Genomic DNA, 22,835 nt, shown 5'->3' with positions numbered 1-22,835 from the left:
ACGCAATACCCCTGGTTATGCTAGCTCAACCAGTAACGGTACGAGTGGTGAATGGGTCGACACTGCCCTCACAGAAAACACACCAGACCATCCCTTTTACTCTGTCCATGTCGCCATCTCATCAGGAGATTATATCTCTGCTCATCATTCCTGAGGGAATTGATGAGGTCCTATTGGGAATATCTTGGCTACGGTACCACTCTCCTCATATCGAGTGGTCCTCTGGCAGAATCCTGGGATGGGGTGAATCTTGTGGGGGTAGGTGTCAGAGGGAGTGCGTTCAGGTTGCTACTACAGAGGTACCCGCAGATCTTTCCTCTCTCCCCAAGCAGTATTGGTCTTATGCAGACGTGTTCTCCAAAAAGGCGGCGGAGATCCTTCCGCCCCATCGCCCCTATGACTGTCCTATTGATCTCTTGCCTGGTGCTGAGCCTCCCCGGGGTCGAGTCTATCCGCTATCTCTCCCGGAGACGGAGGCAATGTCACAGTACATCCAGGAAAATCTGGCAAGAGGATTCATCAGGAAGTCAGTGTCACCTGCTGGGGCAGGGTTCTTCTTCGTGCAGAAGAAGAATGTGGAATTGCGTCCATGCATAGACTACAGGGGTCTTAATGCCATCACCGTTAAGAATAAGTATCCTTTGCCCTTGATATCTGAGCTCTTCGATAGGCTTCGGGGAGCAAGGGTATTTACTAAACTACATCTGCGGGGTGCTTACAACCTGATTCGCATCCGTGAGGGGGACGAATGGAAGACGGCTTTTAACACCAGGGATGGGCACTATGAATATCTGGTGATGCCCTTCGGGCTCTGTAATGCCCCAGCCGTTTTCCAAGACTTTGTGAACGATATCTTCCGGGATATGCTTTCCACCTCGGTCGTAGTCTATCTGGATGACTTTGAAGCAGTTACAGAAGAAGAAGTAAGCAGGCTCCTTGCATCTTCTCGCCCGACCACTTGCACCAGTGACCCCATTCCGTCACATCTCCTCCAGTCCCTTTCCCCGGCTATCACCTCTCACCTAACAAAAATATTCAACCTTTCCCTCACTTCCGGTATTTTTCCCTCCTCATTTAAGCATGCCATCATACATCCATTACTTAAAAAACCATCCCTCGATCAAAACTGTGCCGCTAATTATAGACCTGTCTCTAATCTTCCCTTCATCTCTAAACTCCTCGAACGCCTGGTCCACTCCCGTCTTACCCGCTATCTCTCAGATAATTCTCTTCTCGACCCTCTTCAATCTGGCTTCCGCTCTTTACACTCTACTGAAACTGCCCTCATTAAAGTCTCTAATGACCTACTAACAGCTAAATCTAATGGTCACTACTCCATGCTCATTCTCTTGGATCTCTCTGCAGCATTCGACACTGTGGATCATCAGCTCCTCCTCACTATGCTCCGCTCCATCGGCCTCAAGGACACCGTTCTCTCCTGGTTCTCCTCCTATCTCTCTGACCGATCCTTCACTGTATGTTTTGCTGGTTCCTCCTCCTCTCACCTTCCCCTTACTGTTGGGGTTCCTCAAGGATCAGTCCTAGGCCCCCTACTCTTCTCGTTGTATACTGCCCCTATTGGACAAACAATCAGTAGATTTGGTTTCCAGTACCATCTCTATGCTGACGACACCCAATTATACACTTCTGCTCCCGATATCACACCGACCTTTTTAGAAAACACCAGTGATTGTCTTACCGCTGTCTCTAACATCATGTCCTCCCTCTATCTGAAACTAAACCTGTCAAAAACTGAACTCCTCGTGTTCTCTCCCTCTACTAACCTACCTTTGCCTGACATTGCCATCTCCGTGTGCGGTTCCACCATTACTCCAAAGCAACATGCCCGCTGCCTTGGGGTCATCCTTGATTCTGACCTTTCATTCACCCCCTACATCCGATCACTGGCTCGCTCTTCTTACCTGCATCTCAAAAACATTTCTAGAATTCGCCCTTTTCTTAATTTCGACTCTGCAAAAACTCTGACTGTTTCACTTATTCATTCTCGTCTGGACTATTGTAACTCTCTACTAATCGGTCTCCCTCTTGCAAAACTCTCCCCGCTCCAATCTGTCCTGAATGCTGCTGCCAGGATCATATTCCTCACCAACCGTTACACCGATGCCTCTACCCTGTGCCAGTCATTACACTGGCTACCCATCCACTCCAGAATCCAGTACAAAACTACTACCCTCATCCACAAAGCACTCCATGGCTCAGCACCACCCTACATCTCCTCCCTGTTATCAGTCTACCACCCTACCCGTGCCCTCCGCTCCGCTAATGACCTCAGGTTAGCATCCTCAATAATCAGAACCTCCCACTCCCGTCTCCAAGACTTTACACGTGCTGCGCCGATTCTTTGGAATGCACTACCTAGGTTAATACGATTAATCCCCAATCCCCACAGTTTTAAGCGTGCCCTAAAAACTCATTTGTTCAGACTGGCCTACCGCCTCAATGCATTAACCTAACGATCCCTGTGTGGCCTATTTATAATAAAAAAAAAAAAAAAAAAAAAAAAGGTTCCTCGCATCATGTTCTCATACACTTTATGCAGTATTAGCCCTCTGTGTCTGTACTGCTACATACTTAGGCAGGTAACTGGTTCATGCAGCTTTACATGAACACCTGAGCCTTACACTATAGCTGGTCCGAATAACTAAAGCAATTGTTACCATCCACCTCTCGTGTCTCCCCTTTTCCTCATAGTTTGTAAGCTTGCGAGCAGGGCCCTCACTCCTCCTGGTATCTGTTTTGAACTGTATTTCTGTTATGCTGTAATGTCTATTGTCTGTACAAGTCCCCTCTATAATTTGTAAAGCGCTGCGGAATATGTTGGCGCTATATAAATAAAATTATTATTATTATTATTATTATATATGATATTCTCATCTACTCTCCAGATATTGACTCCCACCGGAGAGATGTTTGCAAAGTCTTCGACCTCCTACGGGCAAACTCCCTCTATGCCAAGTTGGAGAAGTGTATGTTTGAGCAGGAGTCCTTACCTTTTCTAGGCTACATCATCTCTGCCCAGGGATTGGCTATGGATCCTGCCAAACTACAGGCTGTGATGGACTGGCAGGAACCCCATTCTCTTAAAGCGGTGCAGTGCTTTTTGGGGTTCATTAATTATTATCGCCAGTTCATTCCGCACTTCTCAACTTTGGTAGCTCCCTTGGTTGCCCTCACCAAGAAGGGGGCGAATCCCAAATTGTGGTCTGAGGAGGTCTCCAAGGCCTTTAACTCTATAAAGTCACACTTCGCTAGCGCTCCCATCCTACATCGCCCCGATGTTGATAAGCCATTTATCATGGAGGTGGATGCCTCTTCTGTGGGTGCTGGAGCAGTCCTCTTCCAAAAGGATGCTCAAGGTCGGAAGCATCCTTGTTTCTTTTTCTCCAAGACCTTCTCACCAGCAGAGAGGAATTATTCCATCGGGGACAGGGAGTTGCTAGCCATGAAGTTGGCTTTCTCGGAGTGGAGACATTTCTTGGAGGGAGCACGTTTTCCCTTCCAAGTCTTCACAGACCATAAAAATTTGGTGTACCTGCAGACACCCCAGCGGTTAAATTCTCGCCAGGCCAGATGGTCCTTATTCTTCTCCCGGTTTTATTTCACCCTCCATTTTCTTTCTGGGGAGAAGAACATTCGGGCCGACGCTCTCTCTCGCTCCGTTGTGTCATCTGTGGAGGAGGAGGAGGAGCCTCGGCTTATTGTCCCCACCGAGAGCTTGAGAACTGTGGCCCCGGTTTCGCTAGAGTCTGTGCCCCCGGGCAAGACTTTTGTTCCATCCAATTTGCGACCGGAGGTTCTCTCTTGGGCACACTCGTCCAGGGTGGGTGGACATTTTGGTGCCAAAAGGACATCTGAGTTACTGGCGAGGACGTACTGGTGGCCGCATATGGCTCGTGATGTCGCAGAGTATGTTCGGGCGTGTGTCTCTTGCGCCAAGAACAAGACTCCTCGGCAACGGCCAGCTGGTTTGGTTTATCCTCTGCCGGTGGCGGACAGGCCCTGGGAGATGGTCGGGATGGACTTTGTGGTGGGCTTACCCAAGTCTTGTAACTGCACCATTATCTGGGTGATCACCGACCATTTTTCCAAAATGGTGCACTTGGTGCCTCTTCCACGGCTACCTTCTGCACGGGCATTGGCTGTCTTGTTCGTCAAGCATATCTTTCACCTTCACGGTATGCCAGACAAAATTGTTAGTGACCGGGGTCCCCAGTTTGCGTCTCGATTCTGGAGAGAGCTTTGTCGTCTACTCAGTATTGAGTTGAATCTCTCTTCGGCATATCATCCCGAGACGAATGGGTTGGTAGAGAGGGCCAACCAGACCTTGGTCACATATTTACGACATTTTGTTACTGCCAGGCAGGAGGACTGGGCATCCTTGCTACCGTGGGCAGAGTTTGCACTTAACAATGCGGTAGCCGACTCCACCGGTCAGACTCCATTCCTCCTAAATTACGGCCAGCATCCGCGTGTTCCTGTGCCCATGCCTGTGTCTTCTGCTGACTCCAGGGTGGCAGACTGGGCTGTGGGGGCACGGGACATTTGGGACCGCACGCAGGATCCAAGGAGAGAATGAGGTCCTCCGCCGATGTTCATCGGCGCCCCGCTCCGACCTTTGCTCCTGGCGACTTGGTGTGGCTCTCCGCCCGTAACATCAGGCTGCGAGTTGAGTCCACTAAGTTTGCTCCTCGCTACTTGGGTCCCTTCAAGGTTCTCGAACAGCTTAATCCTGTGGTCTACCGTTTGGCTCTTCCTCCACGCTTGGGTATCACCGACACCTTTCATGTGTCTCTCTTGAAACCCGTATACATGTCCCGGTTTTCCGAGTCATCTGCCAGGACATCGGGTTCGTCTACGGACGATTACGAGGTGAACGCTATTTTGGGGTGCAAGGTGGTACGCGGCAAAAAGTTCTATCTGGTGGATTGGAAGGGTTAGAGCCCAGAAGACAGGTCATGGGAGCCTGCTGAAAACATTCGGGCCCCACAGCTCATTGCTGCCTTCGAGCGTAGCGAGGCCCAAGGAGGGGGGGCCCTAGGAGGGGGGGTAATGTTAGGTCTCGAGTTCCCACTTCTGCACAGGGGGAATCTCGAGCCATCTCCGCTGCGGTCTCCCATTCTTATCCAGCCGCAGTGGAGTCTGCTCAGCAGGGACGTCGGTCCCAGCGTATGGCTCAGTCTCACTCTGTACAGAGAGTTACTGCTGCTTCTTCAGCTTCTGCCTTTAAAGCCAGTGCTGGTCAGCAGCGAGCGGACTTCTCTGGGACTAAGTCCTTGTCTGCACACACTGAGCATGTCCAGGGCAAGATCTCCCGTTGGAGATCGAGTGTCATGTGCTCAGGCTCTGCAGCACATTCCATTGGTCCTCTTGGCAGGTCTTGGAAGGGCAAAGTTTCTGTGGCCAGTTCCTGTGCTGCAACTATATAAACTGCGCATGACCGCACGGCCATGCGCTAGTGTACATTTGCTTACGTGTGTTTGTTGTGAGTGCAAGTCGTCCTTGGATACCCCTTCCCTATTAAATGTCTGTTTGCGGAAGGTGTATGGTTGCTTTAGCGCCCGACTTATCCTACAGCACTAATCACACATTACAGCTTCCAGTTGCTGTGACCGCCAGTACGGCGCCGTGCACTTCCTCTGTGCTTTCCTTACCCAAGCCTGGGTGGTTAGTGGCGTTCGTCAGTGCGGCACCGCATGCACTCTTGTGCCCTAATATTGTTATTTGGCTTCCTTACACACCCAGTTGCGGTGTTGTGCCAGCAAGGGTCTAATCGGACTTCAATCCTAGTTGGGGTTGAGTTCACTGACTACTTGCTCGCGCTCTATGTGCGGTACCGCGATCCTGTGACGCAACAGGATCGCTTCCTTCACGCTGGGTGAAGTTTAACCCACGTGTGTATACTTATGAGTACCGCCATATAGTCCGTCATTACTTGGCAGCAGGTTCCATCTCTGCACGGTGGACCCCGGGCTGCGAACGCACCATACTCTACCTGTCTTATTATTAGGTGCGTTCCGCTAGCCCTAACAGCGGGTGTTTTCCAGAAAAAAGCATCAGTGCATGTTTTTGAGTGAAAATTGCAAACTGTCATTGAGATGCCCATACGTAGTAGTCCCCAGTACTTTGTGGTGCCCAGCTCATACTTCTGGAGATATGCACCCATAAATTACTCGGGCTGTCATCATTTCTGAAATGCCAAACATGTGAACACTAAATGTGATTTAGGCACACCGTGGGGCTCAGAAGGAAGGGGAATTTGTTTGTGGGAACACAGAATTTTGTGAATTTTGTTTTGGGGGCGAGGAGTCATAGTGTTTTTCCAGAGCTTTTTTGCTACCAGTAACATGGAAGCCCCCAATATTTCCATTAACAGATGATGAACCTGAGTGGGGACTTGCTTTTTTTGTGGATTGATTTGAAGCTTTTGAATGGATCATTTTACATAATATTTGTGACCACATATATCCGGCTTTCTGCGCTGAGCACTTACAGTACATAGGCATTTATATTTAAATTTCAAAGTGACGTGATTCAGATGAGTCCCCAAGGGATCCATTCACTATAATGGGGCAGCAGTTACTCTGGACTCCATCTGGCCATTGATCAGCAATGGCCTTCTTTTCAGAGGTGCACAAAACTATAGTAGACTGCTTTTATGCAAACCTAAAAAGACAGACATCACTGTATCATAGGCGGCCAGAAGTCATCCACAGTGTCTCCATCTGCCTTATTATAGGAAATATTCCCTTGGGGGTTGTATCTGAATAATGTGTTTCAGAGAGTTACATGTAAAACCCGGGGTAAGCTTTCAAAACAGAGCACAGGATAATTGTTCGCCGAGCCTTACTGTGATCTTTGGGAGGCAGAATTAACAAATCAACAGCAAGTAAAGAATTGTGTTTTTTTTTTACGCCATTCCTCATGCGGTATAAGTGATTATATTGCTATATTCTTGGGGTTGGTGCGATTACAGCGATAACAGATTTATATCTTGTTTTATGTTTGGCTGCTGTCACACACTATAAGACGTTTTTTATTGCAAAAAGACATTGTTGGGGATGGCAAAATGTACCGAGTAAATATGATGATAGTAAAGGTGCGTTCGCAGCCCTGAGTCAGATGCTGGGATTAAGCGGGAGTTCCCACCTTACACTGACGGATAATCAGGAGAAGTTAGAGATAGCCACACAGAGTGCGTACAGACAGCACTGGCTGTCACTGCAGGTTAGACGCAGTATAGATTGTGCCTGGTGCTGGATGGCACTATCTGGTGCTAGACAGCTCCAACATTCATGAACATTCATCAACTCTAGGGATGGGAATGATTCGGAGCTTTCACCAGAACAGGCATACATCCACACACACAATTACTGATTTATACTAGCGCATGGCCGTGCGGCCATGTGAACCTTTTATAGCAGAAGCTCTCCAGGACCTTCTTAGTGATCCAATAGGAGCTGCTACAGGACCTGAGCATGTGAGCCTCGACCTCTAGTGAGAGGTCATCCCTTAAAGGCATGCTCAGTAGAGGAAAAGCAGGACTTAGTCCCAGGAGTGTCTGCTTGCCGCTGATCAGTGTTGGTTACAATGGCTGGACCTGGAAGGGCAGCAGTAACCAAGTGCACAGTATCTGCCTGAGCCAGACGCTGGGACTGACGTCTCTGCTGAGCAGGCTCCACTGTGGCTGGAGAAGAATGGGAGACCACAGTGAACATGGTTTGAGATTCCCCCTGTGCAGCGGTAGGACCTCGACACCTAACACATCACTTTGTTTTGATGTGAGCTATATGTTTTCCATATTTTTGCGGACATAGTCATGTGGAGGCTTGTATTTTGAGGAATGAGTTGATGTTTTTATAGGTACCACTTTGGCATATCATATTTTTTGATCGATTTCTATTCCAATTTTCAATACGCAGAATTAAAAAAAAAAACAAGCAATTAAGGAATAATGTTTTGTGTTTTTTTCTTTGTTATGCCGTTCTGCAAGTAGTAAAAATGATAAGTCAGCTTTATTGGTCAGGTTAGTACGATTACAGATATACCTCATTTATATTTGTTTTTTATGTTTTGGCACTTTTACACAATAAAAACAATTTTATAGAAAAAATATTTAAAATAAAACCTTTTTAGATTATGGTACATGTGGTTTTAATCTTTGCCAAGATGGTTATATAGAAAGATTGGACAAACAATATAAATATTGGTTCAAGACCCAAATTGTGTTTTGTGGTTGTTCTACATGAATCCTGCTCCTCCCATTTAGCTGTCTGGTTTTTGCTTATCTATTTGGTTTGTCTTTTCAGAAAAAATGTGGAGACTGAAAGTGATCTTATCCCCAGGATTACAAAGATCATCATTCTCTTACTAACCAATACAGCCATGATTGGCCTAAAACCATCATTAATTTTTTTTTATTTTTTTTAGCAGGTCCATCACTTTAACTTTTGCAAGTGCTCTAAATGGTCAACAATTTACGGCATCCTTGTGGAAACTTTCATGAGTGCACTAAATTGTGTAGAACCTATGGACCCCTTGTGGTAAAGGATCCTTGGGTACTGTCCAAATGTCTTTTTATCTTAAAAATAAATAGCAAAATAATTAAGTCTGCAATAATCCGACAACAGAAACTAAGTGTTTTGCTCTTTTTGTGGTGGTGAAGATGTCTTGCAATATTATCCAAAAAGGTGGGTCATTGAGAATCATAAACAATATGTACCTGGCCAGCGAAAGAATTCAGCCGTTTGAAGATTTCTCTGTTATAAGATAAAAGCTTCAGAAATTTCTTGTCCTCATAGTCATATCGCTCACCAAACACAATAGAACATATAACATTAGAAACAGCAAGTCCAAGAATATATGTTGGGTTAAATGACGTATCTGCAATTAAAGTAATTAACAAAAGCTTACAGCGTATCACAAAAAGTTGATTGTGAATGTAAAAACATGACTTTAGTTTTTACTCACCATTGTTTTGCATAATCCTTTCTGTAAGACACTGGGCCTCCTCTTGGATCCTCGTTTCAACACTCCTCTTGCCCATTCCTAAATTTCTCAAGGTCATCAGAGAGAATCGTCTCATCACTTTCCACCTCTCACCATTGCTCATAACAATCCCTAGAAGATGGTAGAGAAAGATCAAGACCCAGAACTCACAGAATCAGCACTAGCTTTTGGCTAGTTCCTAATTAGCTTTATATTTTGGAGACAAATGTTTTGTTTTGTCGAAAAAATAGCAAATATCTCGAGTCCTAACTGCATGCCAAAATATTACAGGAACATATTGAGTGGCCAAGCTACGATCTACAATTATGCTACAAGGTGTAGTAATAAGATGTTCCAGTTATCTATTGCTGGAGAATTTTATCAGCAGTGGCAAACATTGATTGTCTCTTTTCTAATAGAGGGGTCTTTATCAAAGGACCACTACTTATGGCACCTAATTGTCCTACCCCGAATCCTAAAAGGATCACGTTTCTGCTTCTGTCATGTATGTATTAGAAAATAACTACCGGTACATGAATTTTCGGTGAAATAAGTACTTTCGATAACATTTTCTTAGACCTTTTCATTGTGCCTTTTCGCTGTTATTCCTTCTATACATTTGCAAATAAATGAAAACATTTCTTGCCCCTTCATTATCTGTCATCACCGTCCAACATTTTCAGAGTGCGTAGGGACACATCCCAATTTGTAACACCTTTTTGTCAATTTAAACATACATTTCTAAGAGGGCATCTTCTGTGTCCAATACCTGAATAATTCCTAACTGTTATACAGTATGAAGGAAAAAAAAGCTTAGAAAAATATAAAACTTCATAAAAACAGGCACAATGCGGACAACATATAGATCCCAGAGAGCAACCAACTGACGCGTTTCGACACTCTTTTTCTACACTAGAGTACCTTTTTTTCTTCATTCTTTGGAACTTGCACACCCAAGCCCAGGCGGCTTCATGCGTGGAACTTATTCTTGGTAAGAGACTGCAAATGGTGAGCTGGCTTCTCCTGTTACCCATTCCCTCTTTTATATGTATGTTATGCAGGATGGACCACAAAAAGAGAGCCGTACATGATCAGTTATCTGTGCATAGATTTTCATCAAAGAATATTGGATCCAAAATTCATATACCTGTGGCCGAACACCAAATGCCAATTTTCATGAATTGTCAGATGGTGCAGCTTGTGTATATTTTCTGTTATGTTTTACTGAGAAAAGCCTGAAGCAGCATGTGAGCCATCTGTGAGTGTTATTACAGTTATAGACTAGCAGGGATGGAATAGTCTTATTTTTTTGGAGGGGATAATTCTTTGGGGGGTGTCACTGAAGTGGTGTGTAGGGTTGAGCGACTTTTAGTTTTTCAGGGTCGAGTCGGGTTTCACGAAACCGGACTTTCTCAAAAGTCGGGTCGAGTGAAATCGGCCGATCCTATTGAAAAGTCGGGGTCGGGGATCGGCCGAAACTCGAAACCCAATGTAAGTCTATGGGTTTTTTTGTTTTTTTTTTACATTTCCTTCAGGGCGATATATCAGAAAAGTCGGTAATTCAATTACCGGCTTTTCATTTCTCCTGCCAAAACCCGACATGATATGAGACATGGTTTACATACAGTAAACCATGTCATATCCCCCTTTTTTTGCATATTCCACACTACTAATGTTAGTAGTGTGTACATGCAAAATTTCGGCGCTCTATGTTGTGAATTCTGTGGCAGAGCTCCCTCCTGTGGTCACAAGTGGTACTTCGGCTGATTCTCTCTGTGAGCTTCCGTTGGTGGAGGAGAGTGGTACTGCGGCTTCTGAGTTTCCTTCCTCAGGTGATGTGGTGAAGTCGTTAGGTGCTGCTCTATTTAACTCCACTTAGTGCTTTGATCCTGGCCTCCAGTCAATGTTCTAGTATTGGACCTGTTTCCTCCTGGATCGTTCCTGTGGCCTGCTGCTCTGCTTAGCTAAGTTCCGCTTTGCTATTTTGTTTACTGTTTTTTCTGTCCAGCTTGTCTATTTGTTTTTTCTTGCTTGCTGGAAGCTCTGGGACGCAGAGGGTGTACCTCCGTGCCGTTAGTTCGGTACGGAGGGTCTTTTTGCCCCCTTTGCGTGGTTTTTGTAGGGTTTTGTGTTGACCGCAAAGTTACCTTTCCTATCCTCGCTCTGTTCAGAAAGTCGGGCCTCACTTTGCTAAATCTATTTCATCTCTATGTTTGTCTTTTCATCTTAACTCACAGTCATTATATGTGGGGGCTGCCTTTTCCTTTGGGGTATTTCTCTGAGGCAAGGAAGGCTTATTTTCTATCTTCAGGCTAGCTAGTTTCTCAGGCTGTGCCGAGTTGCATAGGGAGCGTTAGGCGCAATCCACGGCTGCCTCTAGTGTGGTTGGAGAGGATTAGGGATTGCGGTCAGCAAAGTTCCCACGTCTCAGAGCTTGTTCTATGTTTTTGGGTTATTGTCAGGTCACTGTATGTGCTCTGACCTCTATGTCCATTGTGGTACTGAATTACCTTATCATAACAGTACTGGAGGCTCAAAGTACAAATGATTCTCAATAGAGGGAAAAAAGTTCTGAGACCTTTATTTTTTCTCTGCACTGTGTTTTGCCTTTTTTTTCCCCTAGACATTTGGGTGGTTCAGGACACAGGTGTAGCGATGGACATTAAAGGTCTGTCTTCATATGTGGATCAGCTCACGGCAAGAGTACAAAATATTCAAGACTTTGTGGTTCAGAATTCTATGTTGGAACCGAGAATTCCTATTCCTGATTTGTTTTTTGGAGATAGAACTAAATTTCTGAGTTTCAAAAATAATTGTAAACTATTTCTGGCTTTGAAACCTCGCTCCTCTGGTGACCCAGTTCAACAAGTTAGGATCATTATTTCTTTTTTACGTGGCGACCCTCAGGACTGGGCATTTTCTCTTGCGTCAGGAGATCCTGCATTGAGTAATATCGATGCGTTTTTCCTGGCGCTCGGATTGCTGTACGATGAGCCTAATTCAGTGGATCAGGCAGAGAAAAATTTGCTGGCTCTGTATCAGGGTCAGGATGAGATAGAGGTATATTGTCAGAAATTTAGAAAGTGGTCCGTACTCACTCAATGGAATGAAGGTGCGCTCGCAGCTATTTTCAGAAAGGGTCTCTCTGAAGCCCTTAAGGATGTCATGGTGGGATTTCCTATGCCTGCTGGTCTGAATGAGTCTATATCTTTGGCCATTCAGATCGGTCGACGCTTGCGTGAGCGTAAATCTGTGCACCATTTGGCGGTATTACCTGAGCTTAAACCTGAGCCTATGCAGTGCGATATGACTTTGACCAGAGTTGAACGGCAAGAACACAGACGTCTGAATGGGCTGTGTTTCTACTGTGGTGATTCCACTCATGCTATCTCTGATTGTCCTAAGCGCACTAAGCGGTTCGCTAGGTCTGCCACCATTGGTATGGTACAGTCAAAATTTCTTCTGTCCGTTACCTTGATCTGCTCTTTGTCGTCATATTCTGTCATGGCATTTGTGGATTCAGGCGCTGCCCTGAATTTGATGGACTTGGAGTATGCTAGGCGTTGTGGGTTTTTCTTGGAGCCCTTGCAGTGTCCTATTCCATTGAGAGGAATTGATGCTACGCCTTTGGCCAAGAATAAGCCTCAGTACTGGACCCAGCTGACCATGTGCATGGCTCCTGCACATCAGGAGGTTATTCGCTTTCTGGTGTTGCATAATCTGCATGATGTGGTCGTGTTGGGCTTGCCATGGCTACAAGTCTATAATCCAGTATTAGATTGGAAATCCATGTCTGTGTCCAGCTGGGGTTGTCAGGGGGTACATGGTGATGTCCCATTTCTGGCTATTTCGTCATCCACCCCTTCTGAGGTTCCAGAGTTCTTGTCTGATTACCGGGATGTATTTGATGAGCCCAAGTCCGATACTCTACCTCCGCATAGGGATTGTGATTGTGCTATCGATTTGATTCCTGGTAGTAAATTCCCAAAAGGTCGAATGTTTAATTTATCTGTGCATGAGCACGCCGCTATGCGGAGTTATGTGAAGGAGTCCTTGGAGAAGGGGCATATTCGCCCGTCATCGTCGCCATTAGGAGCAGGGTTCTTTTTTGTAGCCAAGAAGGATGGTTTGCTGAGACCTTGTATAGATTACCGCCTTCTAAATAAGATCACGGTTAAATTTTAGTACCCCTTGCCGTTGTTATCTGATTTGTTTGCTCGGATTAAGGGGGCTAGTTGGTTCACCAAGATAGATCTTCGTGGTTCGTATAATCTTGTGCGTATTAAGCGAGGCGATGAATGGAAAACTGCATTTAATACGCCCGAGGACCATTTTGAGTATCTAGTAATGCCATTCGGACTTGCCAATGCTCCATCAGTGTTTCAGTCCTTTATGCATGACATTTTCCGAGCGTACCTGGATAAATTCCTGATTGTGTACTTGGATGACATTTTGATCTTCTCGGATGATTGGGAGTCTCATGTGAAGCAGGTCAGAACGGTGTTTCAGGTCCTGCGTGCTAATTCTTTGTTTGTGAAGGGATCAAAGTGTCTCTTTGGTGTTCAGAAGGTTTCATTTTTGGGGTTCATCTTTTCCCCTTCTACTATCGAGATGGACCCTGTTAAGGTCCAAGCCATCCATGATTGGACTCAGCCGACATCTCTGAAAAGTCTGCAAAAGTTCCTGGGCTTTGCTAATTTTTATCGTCGCTTCATCTGCAATTTTTCTAGTATTGCTAAACCATTGACCGATTTGACCAAGAAGGGTGCTGATGTGGTCAATTGGTCTTCTGCTGCTGTGGAAGCTTTTCAAGAGTTGAAGCGTCGTTTTTCTTCTGCCCCTGTGTTGTGTCAACCAGATGTTTCGCTTCCATTCCAGGTCGAGGTTGATGCTTCTGAGATTGGAGCAGGGGCTGTTTTGTCGCAGAGAAGTTCTGATTGCTCGGTGATGAAACCATGCGCCTTCTTTTCCAGGAAGTTTTCACCTGCTGAGCGAAATTATGATGTGGGCAATCGAGAGTTGCTGGCCATGAAGTGGGCATTCGAGGAGTGGCGTCATTGGCTTGAAGGAGCTAAGCATCGCGTGGTGGTCTTGTCTGATCATAAGAACTTGACTTATCTCGAGTCTGCCAAGCGGTTGAATTCTAGACAGGCTCGTTGGTCGCTGTTTTTTGCCCGTTTTGACTTTGTGATTTCGTACCTTCCGGGCTCTAAAAATGTGAAGGCGGATGCTCTGTCTAGGAGTTTTGTGCCCGACTCTCTGGGTTTATCTGAGCCGGCGGGTATCCTCAAAGAGCGAGTAATTGTGTCTGCCATCTCCCCTGATTTGCGGCAGGTGCTGCAAAAATTTCAGGCTAATAAACCTGATCGTTGCCCAGCGAAGAAACTGTTTGTCCCTGATAGGTGGACGAATAAAGTTATCTCTGAGGTTCATTGTTCGGTGTTGGCTGGTCATCCTGGAATCTTTGGTACCAGAGAGTTAGTGGCTAGATCCTTTTGGTGGCCATCTCTGTCGCGGGATGTGCATTCTTTTGTGCAGTCCTGTGGGATTTGTGCTCGGGCTAAGCCCTGCTGTTCTCGTGCCAGTGGGTTGCTTTTGCCCTTGCCGGTCCCGAAGAGGCCTTGGACACATATCTCTATGGATTTTATTTCAGATCTTCCCGTCTCTCAAAAGATGTCAGTCATTTGGGTGGTCTGTGATCGCTTCTCTAAGATGGTCCATTTGGTATCCTAGTCTAAATTACCTTCCTCCTCTGATTTGGTGCCATTGTTCTTCCAGCATGTGGTTCGTTTACATGGCATTCCAGAGAATATCATTTCTGACAGAGGTTCCCAGTTTGTTTCGAGGTTTTGGCGAGCCTTTTGTGGTAGGATGGGCATTGACTTGTCTTTATCCTCAGCTTTCCATCCTCAGACTAATGGCCAGACCGAACGAACCAATCAGACCTTGGAAACATATCTGAGATGTTTTGTTTCTGCTGATCAGGATGACTGGGTGTCCTTTTTGCCTTTGGCTGAGTTCGCGCTTAATAATCGGGCCAGCTCGGCTACCTTGGTTTCGCCGTTTTTCTGCAACTCTGGGTTCCATCCTCGTTTCTCTTCAGGGCAGGTTGAGTCTTCGGACTGTCCTGGTGTGGATACTGTGGTGGACAGGTTGCAGCAGATTTGTACTCATGTAGTGGACAATTTGACCTTGTCCCAGGAGAAGGCTCAACGTTTCGCTAATCGCAGACGCTGTGTGGGTCCCCGACTTCGTGTTGGGGATTTCGTTTGGTTATCTTCTCGTCATATTCCTATGAAGGTTTCCTCTCCTAAGTTTAAACCTTGTTTCATTGGTCCGTATAGGATTTCTGAGGTTCTTAATCCTGTGTCTTTTCGTCTGACCCTTCCAGATTCTTTTTCCATACATAACGTATTCCATAGGTCAGTGTTGCGGAGATACGTGGCACCTATGGTTCCATCTGTTGATCCTCCTGCCCCGGTTTTGGTGGAGGGGGAGTTGGAGTATATAGTGGAGAAGATTTTGGATTCTCGTGTTTCAAGACGGAAACTCCAGTATCTGGTTAAGTGGAAGGGTTATGCTCAGGAAGATAATTCCTGGGTCTTTGCCTCTGATGTCCATGCTCCCGATCTTGTTCGTGCCTTTCATATGGCTCATCCTGGTCGTCCTGGGGGCTCTGGTGAGGGTTCGGTGACCCCTCCTCAAGGGGGGGGTACTGTTGTGAATTCTGTGGCAGAGCTCCCTCCTGTGGTCACAAGTGGTACTTCGGCTGATTCTCTCTGTGAGCTTGGTGGAGGAGAGTGGTACTGCGGCTTCTGAGTTTCCTTCCTCAGGTGGTGTGGTGAAGTCGTTAGGTGCTGCTCTATTTAACTCCACCTAGTGCTTTGATCCTGGCCTCCAGTCAATGTTCTAGTATTGGACCTGTTTCCTCCTGGATCGTTCCTGTGGCCTGCTGCTCTGCATAGCTAAGTTCCGCTTTGCTATTTTGTTTACTGTTTTTTCTGACCAGCTTGTCTATTTGTTTTTTCTTGCTTGCTGGAACAGGGTGGCACATGTTAAGGAGCTGAAACTCCTAAACCCTTCATCCAATTTTAATGTGGATACCCTCACATGAAAGCTGAAAGTCTGAACTTCAACTACATCTGAATTGTTTTGTTTAAAATTCATTGTGGTAATGTCTATAACCAAAATTAGAAAAATGTTGTCTCTGTCCAAATATATATGGACCTAACTGTATATATATATATATATATATATATATATATATATAAAGAAAAAAGGAACAGCACAAGATGTACTTATCTTCAAGTGCAAGGCCCCAGGATAACAGTCCATGTATCCAATTCATTCAATATAAGGCAAAAAAGAGGCAGCACTCCATATTAGCAGTGTTCAACGTGCAGGATTTAATCAACCCACTGTTCAGGGCGACGTTTCGGCTCAAACTGAGACTTTCTCAAGCCTGGCTTGAGAAAGGCTCAGTTTGAGCCGAAACGTCGCCCTGAACAGTGGGTTGATTAAATCCTGCACGTTGAACACTGCTAATATGGAGTGCTGCCTCTTTTTTGCCATATATATATATATATATATATATATATATATATGTATATATAACGAAACCAGACTTTTAAGTAGAGATCGCCGACCGCCGACCCGATCCCGGAGTGGGATCGGGTCGGGTTTCACGAAACCCGACTTTGCTAAAAGTCGGCGACTTTTGAAAAGTGACGATCTGTTTCGCTCAACCCTAGTGGTGTGGACTGAGAATGATGTTGACCTTGGATGGTGTAAATTCTGAATAATCTGCTAGAGTCATAATAGACATCAGCCCGGAAGAGAATAAATTATTTTTGGGCACTGGAAAGTAGCAAAGCCCATAGATTCCACTAGTACACCTGTTGTCAACTGTGTGGGACGATGAACAAGAAGATGCAAGTTTTGAGTATAAGATTGGTTGTCGCATCACATGAATGGTCCAATCCTACTATGTAGGAGGGGTCAGTCAAGTTAATTTATTTCATAGAGGGGGTTTCCATTTTTGGAAAACCTCTGTCAACTGGCTGCAGTTTGTTTTAAAAAACAAAATTACTCATCCTCCGTGGGTCTAGTGCTGAGTCCACACTGTGTTTTCCAGCATCTATTATTGTCTGCTATGCTGACATCATATTGAAGGGGCAGCAGCCAAACACTGAGCTCACTAATTGACTGCAACGCTATTGACGTGGCGTATAATCAGCAGACTATAACATACACCGGAAGTAGCAGTGGAGACTCATTGCTTTACCGGGAGAGGGTGAGGTTTTTTTTAAGCTAACAGAAGCCTGGAGAAAGGGGTTTTCCAAAACCAGAAAACATTTTAAGACTTTACAGTCTGTAGGAAAGTCACACTAACTTACAGACTCTGTAAAGTTAACATTTGTAAGACTGAAGTCAAATGGTTTGTTTGTGTGAAAGTTTGTGGTGTGAGGTTCTAGAATGTTTACATGTTCTTCCTACCAATTATGACCAGAAAGCACCATCACTGCCACCGCCCCTGAGGTTCAGCTGCTTCTATTAAGCATAAATCTTACAGTCTGCAACTGTTTCTTTAAAAAGAAACCTAACAACCTTTACCACAACCATACATGCCCTCAAACTGCTAGCACAAACTGCATGAGGTTTCTTCAGGCACATCCCTGAGGAACGCAGCCAGAAGTTGTCCAAGCATGAGGCATTTGTCCTACAGACCCATGCCAAAGCCAAATGCCTGAAGCTCATGGAGCCTGTGAGGCTCAGAGTGTTCCACAGCCAATCTAAAAAAATTAGAACAGTAGTAAAAAAATGATACTAACTAATCTACATGATAACAACTGGCTAACATTGTGGAATATATGTACATGCATGTTATAGATAACATATGTCCTACTCACCATAGTCACTGAACAGAACAGAGAAAATCTCAATTATTCCCCTGTCATTAAATGTATCCCCGCAGTCAACGAGAGCTTCCTTCATTGTGTCATATCCCGCTATTACAACTGAGTTGAGGTTAATAATTTTAAACGTGTACACAGGGCCATATTTCTCACTCAGCTACAAAAAACAAAGAAAATAGAGAGAAATGGGAAGGTGGAAAGACTCAGAACAAAAAGGAACATTAAAAATGTGAAAATAATAATATTATTATTTAATGGCCTTCGGCTCACTCTCTAGCCATGACAACTTGATGGACAAATGATCTGTAGGGTGATAGATCTTGTGCAAAATGTAGATAGGTCCACCAGGGTCTTCTCTGCCATTATTTTGATTGTATCCAGCCATCAGGTTGTTGGTCTTTTTGCCAAAAATGCCAAAACACATAATATAAAGACATAATCAGAGTTCCTAAAAAGTCTTCCGAACCAAGAAACCACTGAATCAAATTAGCTATGATTTATTTAAGAAAAATGGCAAATAGCACAGGCAAATTCAGAAAAGAATTGAGTTATTTATGATAATGTGATAATGTCAATGCTTAATTGTGTGTCTTCAACAGGACAGGACTGGCCGTCGGGCAGTTCCAGTTCTGGCAAATGCCAGAAGGGCTTGTGCCAGTAGTGGGCCCCTGCACGCCGACTAACCCCCCACCAGCGCCACATTCAACTATACCGGCGTCTATGACGCTGGTACAGTTGAATGCAATGATGGAGGAGAGAGCATCTGCTGACGCTCCCTCTCCCATCATTGCCCGCTCTGCCCCTGACACTGCAGGTGCGCGTGCACTCACTGTGTCCCAGGTAGTGCAGCAGCAGCTGCCGAGACAAGAGCAGGGAGCAATGTGGGCACGAGAAGAAGAGGTGAGGAGTGTGTTTTTTTACTGGACTGTGGGGCCATTCTTGGGGAGGGGAGAGATGCGAGCTGTGCTATATACTACTGTGTGGGCTGTGCTGTATACTTCTGTGTGGGTTGTGCTGTATACTGCTGTGTGGGCTGTGCTATATACTACTGTGTGGGCTGTGCTATATACTTCTGTGTGGGCTGTGCTATATACTTCTGTGTGGGCTGTGCTATATACTTCTGTGTAGGCTGTGCTATATACTGCTGTGTGGGCTGTGCTGTATACTTCTGTGTGGGCTGTGCTGTATACTTCTGTGTGAGCTGTGCTGTATACTGCTGTGTGGGCTGTGCTATATACTACTGTGTGGGCTGTGCTGTATACTTCTGTGTGGGCTGTGCTGTATACTTCTGTGTGGGCTGTGCTGTACTGCTGTGTGGGCTGTGCTATATACTACTGTGTGGGCTGTGCTGTATATTTCTGTGTGGGCTGTGCTGTATACTTCTGTGTGGGCTGTGCTGTATACTGCTGTGTGGGCTGTGCTGTATACTGCTGTGTGGGCTGTGCTGTATACTGCTGTGTGGGCTATGCTGTATACTGCTGTGTGGGCTGTGCTGTATACTGCTGTGTGGGCTGTGCTGTATACTACTATGTGGACTGTGCTATATACTACTGTGTGGGCTGTGCTATATACTACTATGTGGGCTGTGCTATATACTACTATGTGGGCTGTGCTATATACTACTGTGTGGGCTGTGCTATATACTACTATGTGGGCTGTGCTATATACTACTATGTGGGCTGTGCTATATACTACTGTGTGGGCTGTGCTATATACTACTATGTGGGCTGTGCTTTATACTACTGTGTGGGCTGTGCTATATACTACTGTGTGGGGAGTGCTGTATACTACTGTGTGGGCAGTGCTGTATACTACTGTGAGGGCTGTGCTATATACTACTCTGTGGGCTGTGCTATATACTAGTATGTGGACTGTGCTGTATACTACGACATGGGCTGAGCTATATACTGCTACATGGGCTGTGCTGTATACTGCTACGTGGGTTTTACTGTATATTGATACGTGGGCTGTACTGTATACTACTACGTGGGCTGTACTGTATACTACTACGTGGGCTGTACTGTATACTACTACGTGGGCTGTGCTGTATACTACTGTGTGGGCTGTGCTGTATACTATTGTGTGGGCTGTGCTGTATACTATTGTGTGGGCTGTGCTATCTGCTATGGGGGTTGTGCTGTATGCTATGCGGGTTGTGCTATATACTATGTGTGCTTTGCTATATACTCTGCGGGTTGTGCTGTATACTATGTGGGCTTTGCTATATACCATGGGGGTATATTCTATTCTATGGGGGGCCGTGTTATGCACTATGTGGCTGTGTTATATACTATTGTGGGGGTATATTATATTCTATGGGGGAGGCCATGTTATATACTATGGGGGTATATTATATACTATAGCGGAGGCTGTGTTATAGACTATGGTGGGATGCATTATATTCTACGGGGCCTACATTATATATTATGGGGAGGTGGGCTGTATTATATTCTATGGGGGGCTGTATTAGATTTTATGAGGGATGATTGCATCATACTCTTTGATGGGGCTGCATTATATTCTGTGGGAAGCTGGGCTGTATTATATTCTATTCGGGGCTACATTATATTCGATGGGGGGCTGTATTATATTTATATTCTTTGAGGGGTGATTGCATCATACTCTATGAGGATGCTGCATTAAACTATGAGGGGGGCTGCATTATATTTTATGGGGTGGCTGCATTATACTCTGGGTTGGCTGAATTATACTCTGTGGTGGCTGCATTATATTCTGTAGGGTGGTGGCTGCATTATACTATATGTGGGCTGCATTATACAGTATTGAGGACTATGGGGAATACATTATACTATATGAAGAACTATGGGGTGCATTATACTATGGGAAGTGAATTGTACTACATGGATGACTATGGCAGTGCATTATACTATATGGAGCACTATGAGGAATGTATTATGCTATATGGAGCACTATGAGAAGTGTACTATGCTATATGGAGGACTATGAGGAGTGTATTATGCTATATGGAGGACTGAGCAGTGTATTTTAATATATGGAGCACTATAGGAGTATATTATACTATATGGAGGACTGTGGTGCACATTATAATATATGGAGGACTATCGGGTGTATTTTACTAAACAAGTAAAATGCTGCATATTCAGATTGTTTTTGCTGGAACAAAAATCATTGTTCTCAGCAGCACATCGCCGGTGTAAACTGTAGATGTGCTGCTGATAACATGATACTGTATGGTGATCTGTTAGTGATCTATTAGTGATCGTTCTGTCCCATCATTATTCCTCAGCTGGTGGAAAGAGGCCGGGAAACAAGTGTTGAACATCTTCAGTCTTGTCGATCAAACTCATTTCGCGGCCTGAACTCAGCGCTTGTAAATACAACCGAAATGCTTTTGTGTGATGTGCAATATGTTAGCATTTGGGGCCCCATTTTAAACTTTGCCTAGGGCCCCACTTTGCCTAAAACCGGCCCTGCCTACAAGTGTACAAAGATATTATACAGTCACCATGTGACAAGTGGGCCTGTGTAACTTCAAATGCCAGGGCAGAATTTTAGTCCCAGTCTGGCCCTGGTCTTCAGTTATAGACTACAAACAACCTATGTGTGTTAACAGTGGTGTAACTTGAAGCTTGTGGGCCCCAATGCAAAAGCTCCAATGGGGCCCCCAATTATTGCAGGTTTTTAATAGTGATAGTCTTTTGGAATTGAATATTTTAAATAGACTTTTAGGGCCCTGTTGGCCCCAGGTGCAGCTGCAACCCCTGCACCTATTATAGTTACACCCCTATGTCTTACATAGGTTTTCTGGTTTTGGGAACCCACTGTTCCCCCCACTGCAGTCTAAAAACAAACAAATTGATCTTTACCCCTCCTTCCCGCGTCCAGCACTGATTCTCTGCCGCAGCTCTCAGTGTGTTATTGTGTGCAGTGCTGACATCACTTGAAGAGCGCTGCAGTCAATCAGGGAGCTCATTGGCTCAGGGCGGTTCATGACGTCATCTCGCTCAAAGACACTAAGCTCAGTGACTGGCTGCAGTGCTGTCAATGCGATATCAGCGCTGCAGACAATAGCAAACATCAAAAGCAGCAGATAGTCAGAACTGAGCCTAGAGAAGGTGAGGGGAGGATTTGTTTGTTTTTTTTACATTCTACAGCTGGGAAGAAATTTGGAAAACTCCTTTTATTTAGTATGACAGTAGGTTGGGATTATACAGGGTTTATATATAGAAATAAACCAGGGGGACAGATAATTCTGCATGGTAGCTGTAGACACAAAATCGTAGGAGATTTTAAATTAAAATTATTGGCAGAGATGTTTTATTGCAAATACATTGGTGCAATAGAATTTTTTATGTGAATCTTTGCAAAACATTTTAAGCAGCTCCCAAATGACACTTTCAATTTTTTAAGTTTTTATGATCCATGAATGCATGTGCCATTAATTCCCTCGACAGCATGTAAATTGAGATTCTGCTTTGGCTACTATCCTTAGTCATGTGACAAGGCTCGTTAAAGGGTCGACATTGACTGTTAGGATTGCTACTTCCAATAGGTGGCACTAGAGTTCTAGTCTGCTTCCTCTCTGAAGAGACAATTTGCATATTTCCCAGAGGAGCATTGCGGCTTTAAGTCTCCTCACCTCGACATGCTTATCATGTCACTCTCCACAAGGAGAAACGATACTTCTTGGATCCCGGTCAGACTCCTCTCACTCAGCCAAACCAGATCTCCACTTTGCACTGACGAGGGGCAGTACCCCAAAACACAGTGTCTGCAAATTGAGATTCTGGTTTGGCTATTATCCTAAGTCATGTGACAAGGCTCATTAAAGGGTCGACATTGACTCTTAGGATTGCTACTTCCAATAGGTGGCACTAGAGTTCTAGTCTTCTTCCTCTCTGAAGAGACAATTCCCACTACCGTAAAGGTAAG

General features: G+C 45.0%; 1 protein-coding gene across 1 annotated transcript in view; it reads right to left on the bottom strand.

Moving 5' to 3' along the window:
* LOC138661756 (cytochrome P450 2H2-like) overlaps positions 1–22,835 on the bottom strand; it is a 34,310-nt gene that overhangs the window by 10,798 nt on the left and 677 nt on the right. The window contains exons 2-4 of the mRNA XM_069746653.1: positions 17,916–18,078; positions 8,989–9,138; positions 8,741–8,901 (exon numbers count right to left, since the gene is read on the bottom strand). Coding sequence (XP_069602754.1) covers positions 8,741–8,901; positions 8,989–9,138; positions 17,916–18,078 — 474 coding nt within the window. The remainder of the gene's footprint in view (positions 1–8,740; positions 8,902–8,988; positions 9,139–17,915; positions 18,079–22,835) is intronic.

The sequence above is a fragment of the Ranitomeya imitator genome, chromosome 2, assembly GCF_032444005.1.
Source record: "Ranitomeya imitator isolate aRanImi1 chromosome 2, aRanImi1.pri, whole genome shotgun sequence".
NCBI classification, from domain to species: domain Eukaryota; kingdom Metazoa; phylum Chordata; class Amphibia; order Anura; family Dendrobatidae; genus Ranitomeya; species Ranitomeya imitator.
Note: the sequence above shows the minus strand (reverse complement) of the source record. Positions and strands in the feature narration are given on the sequence as shown.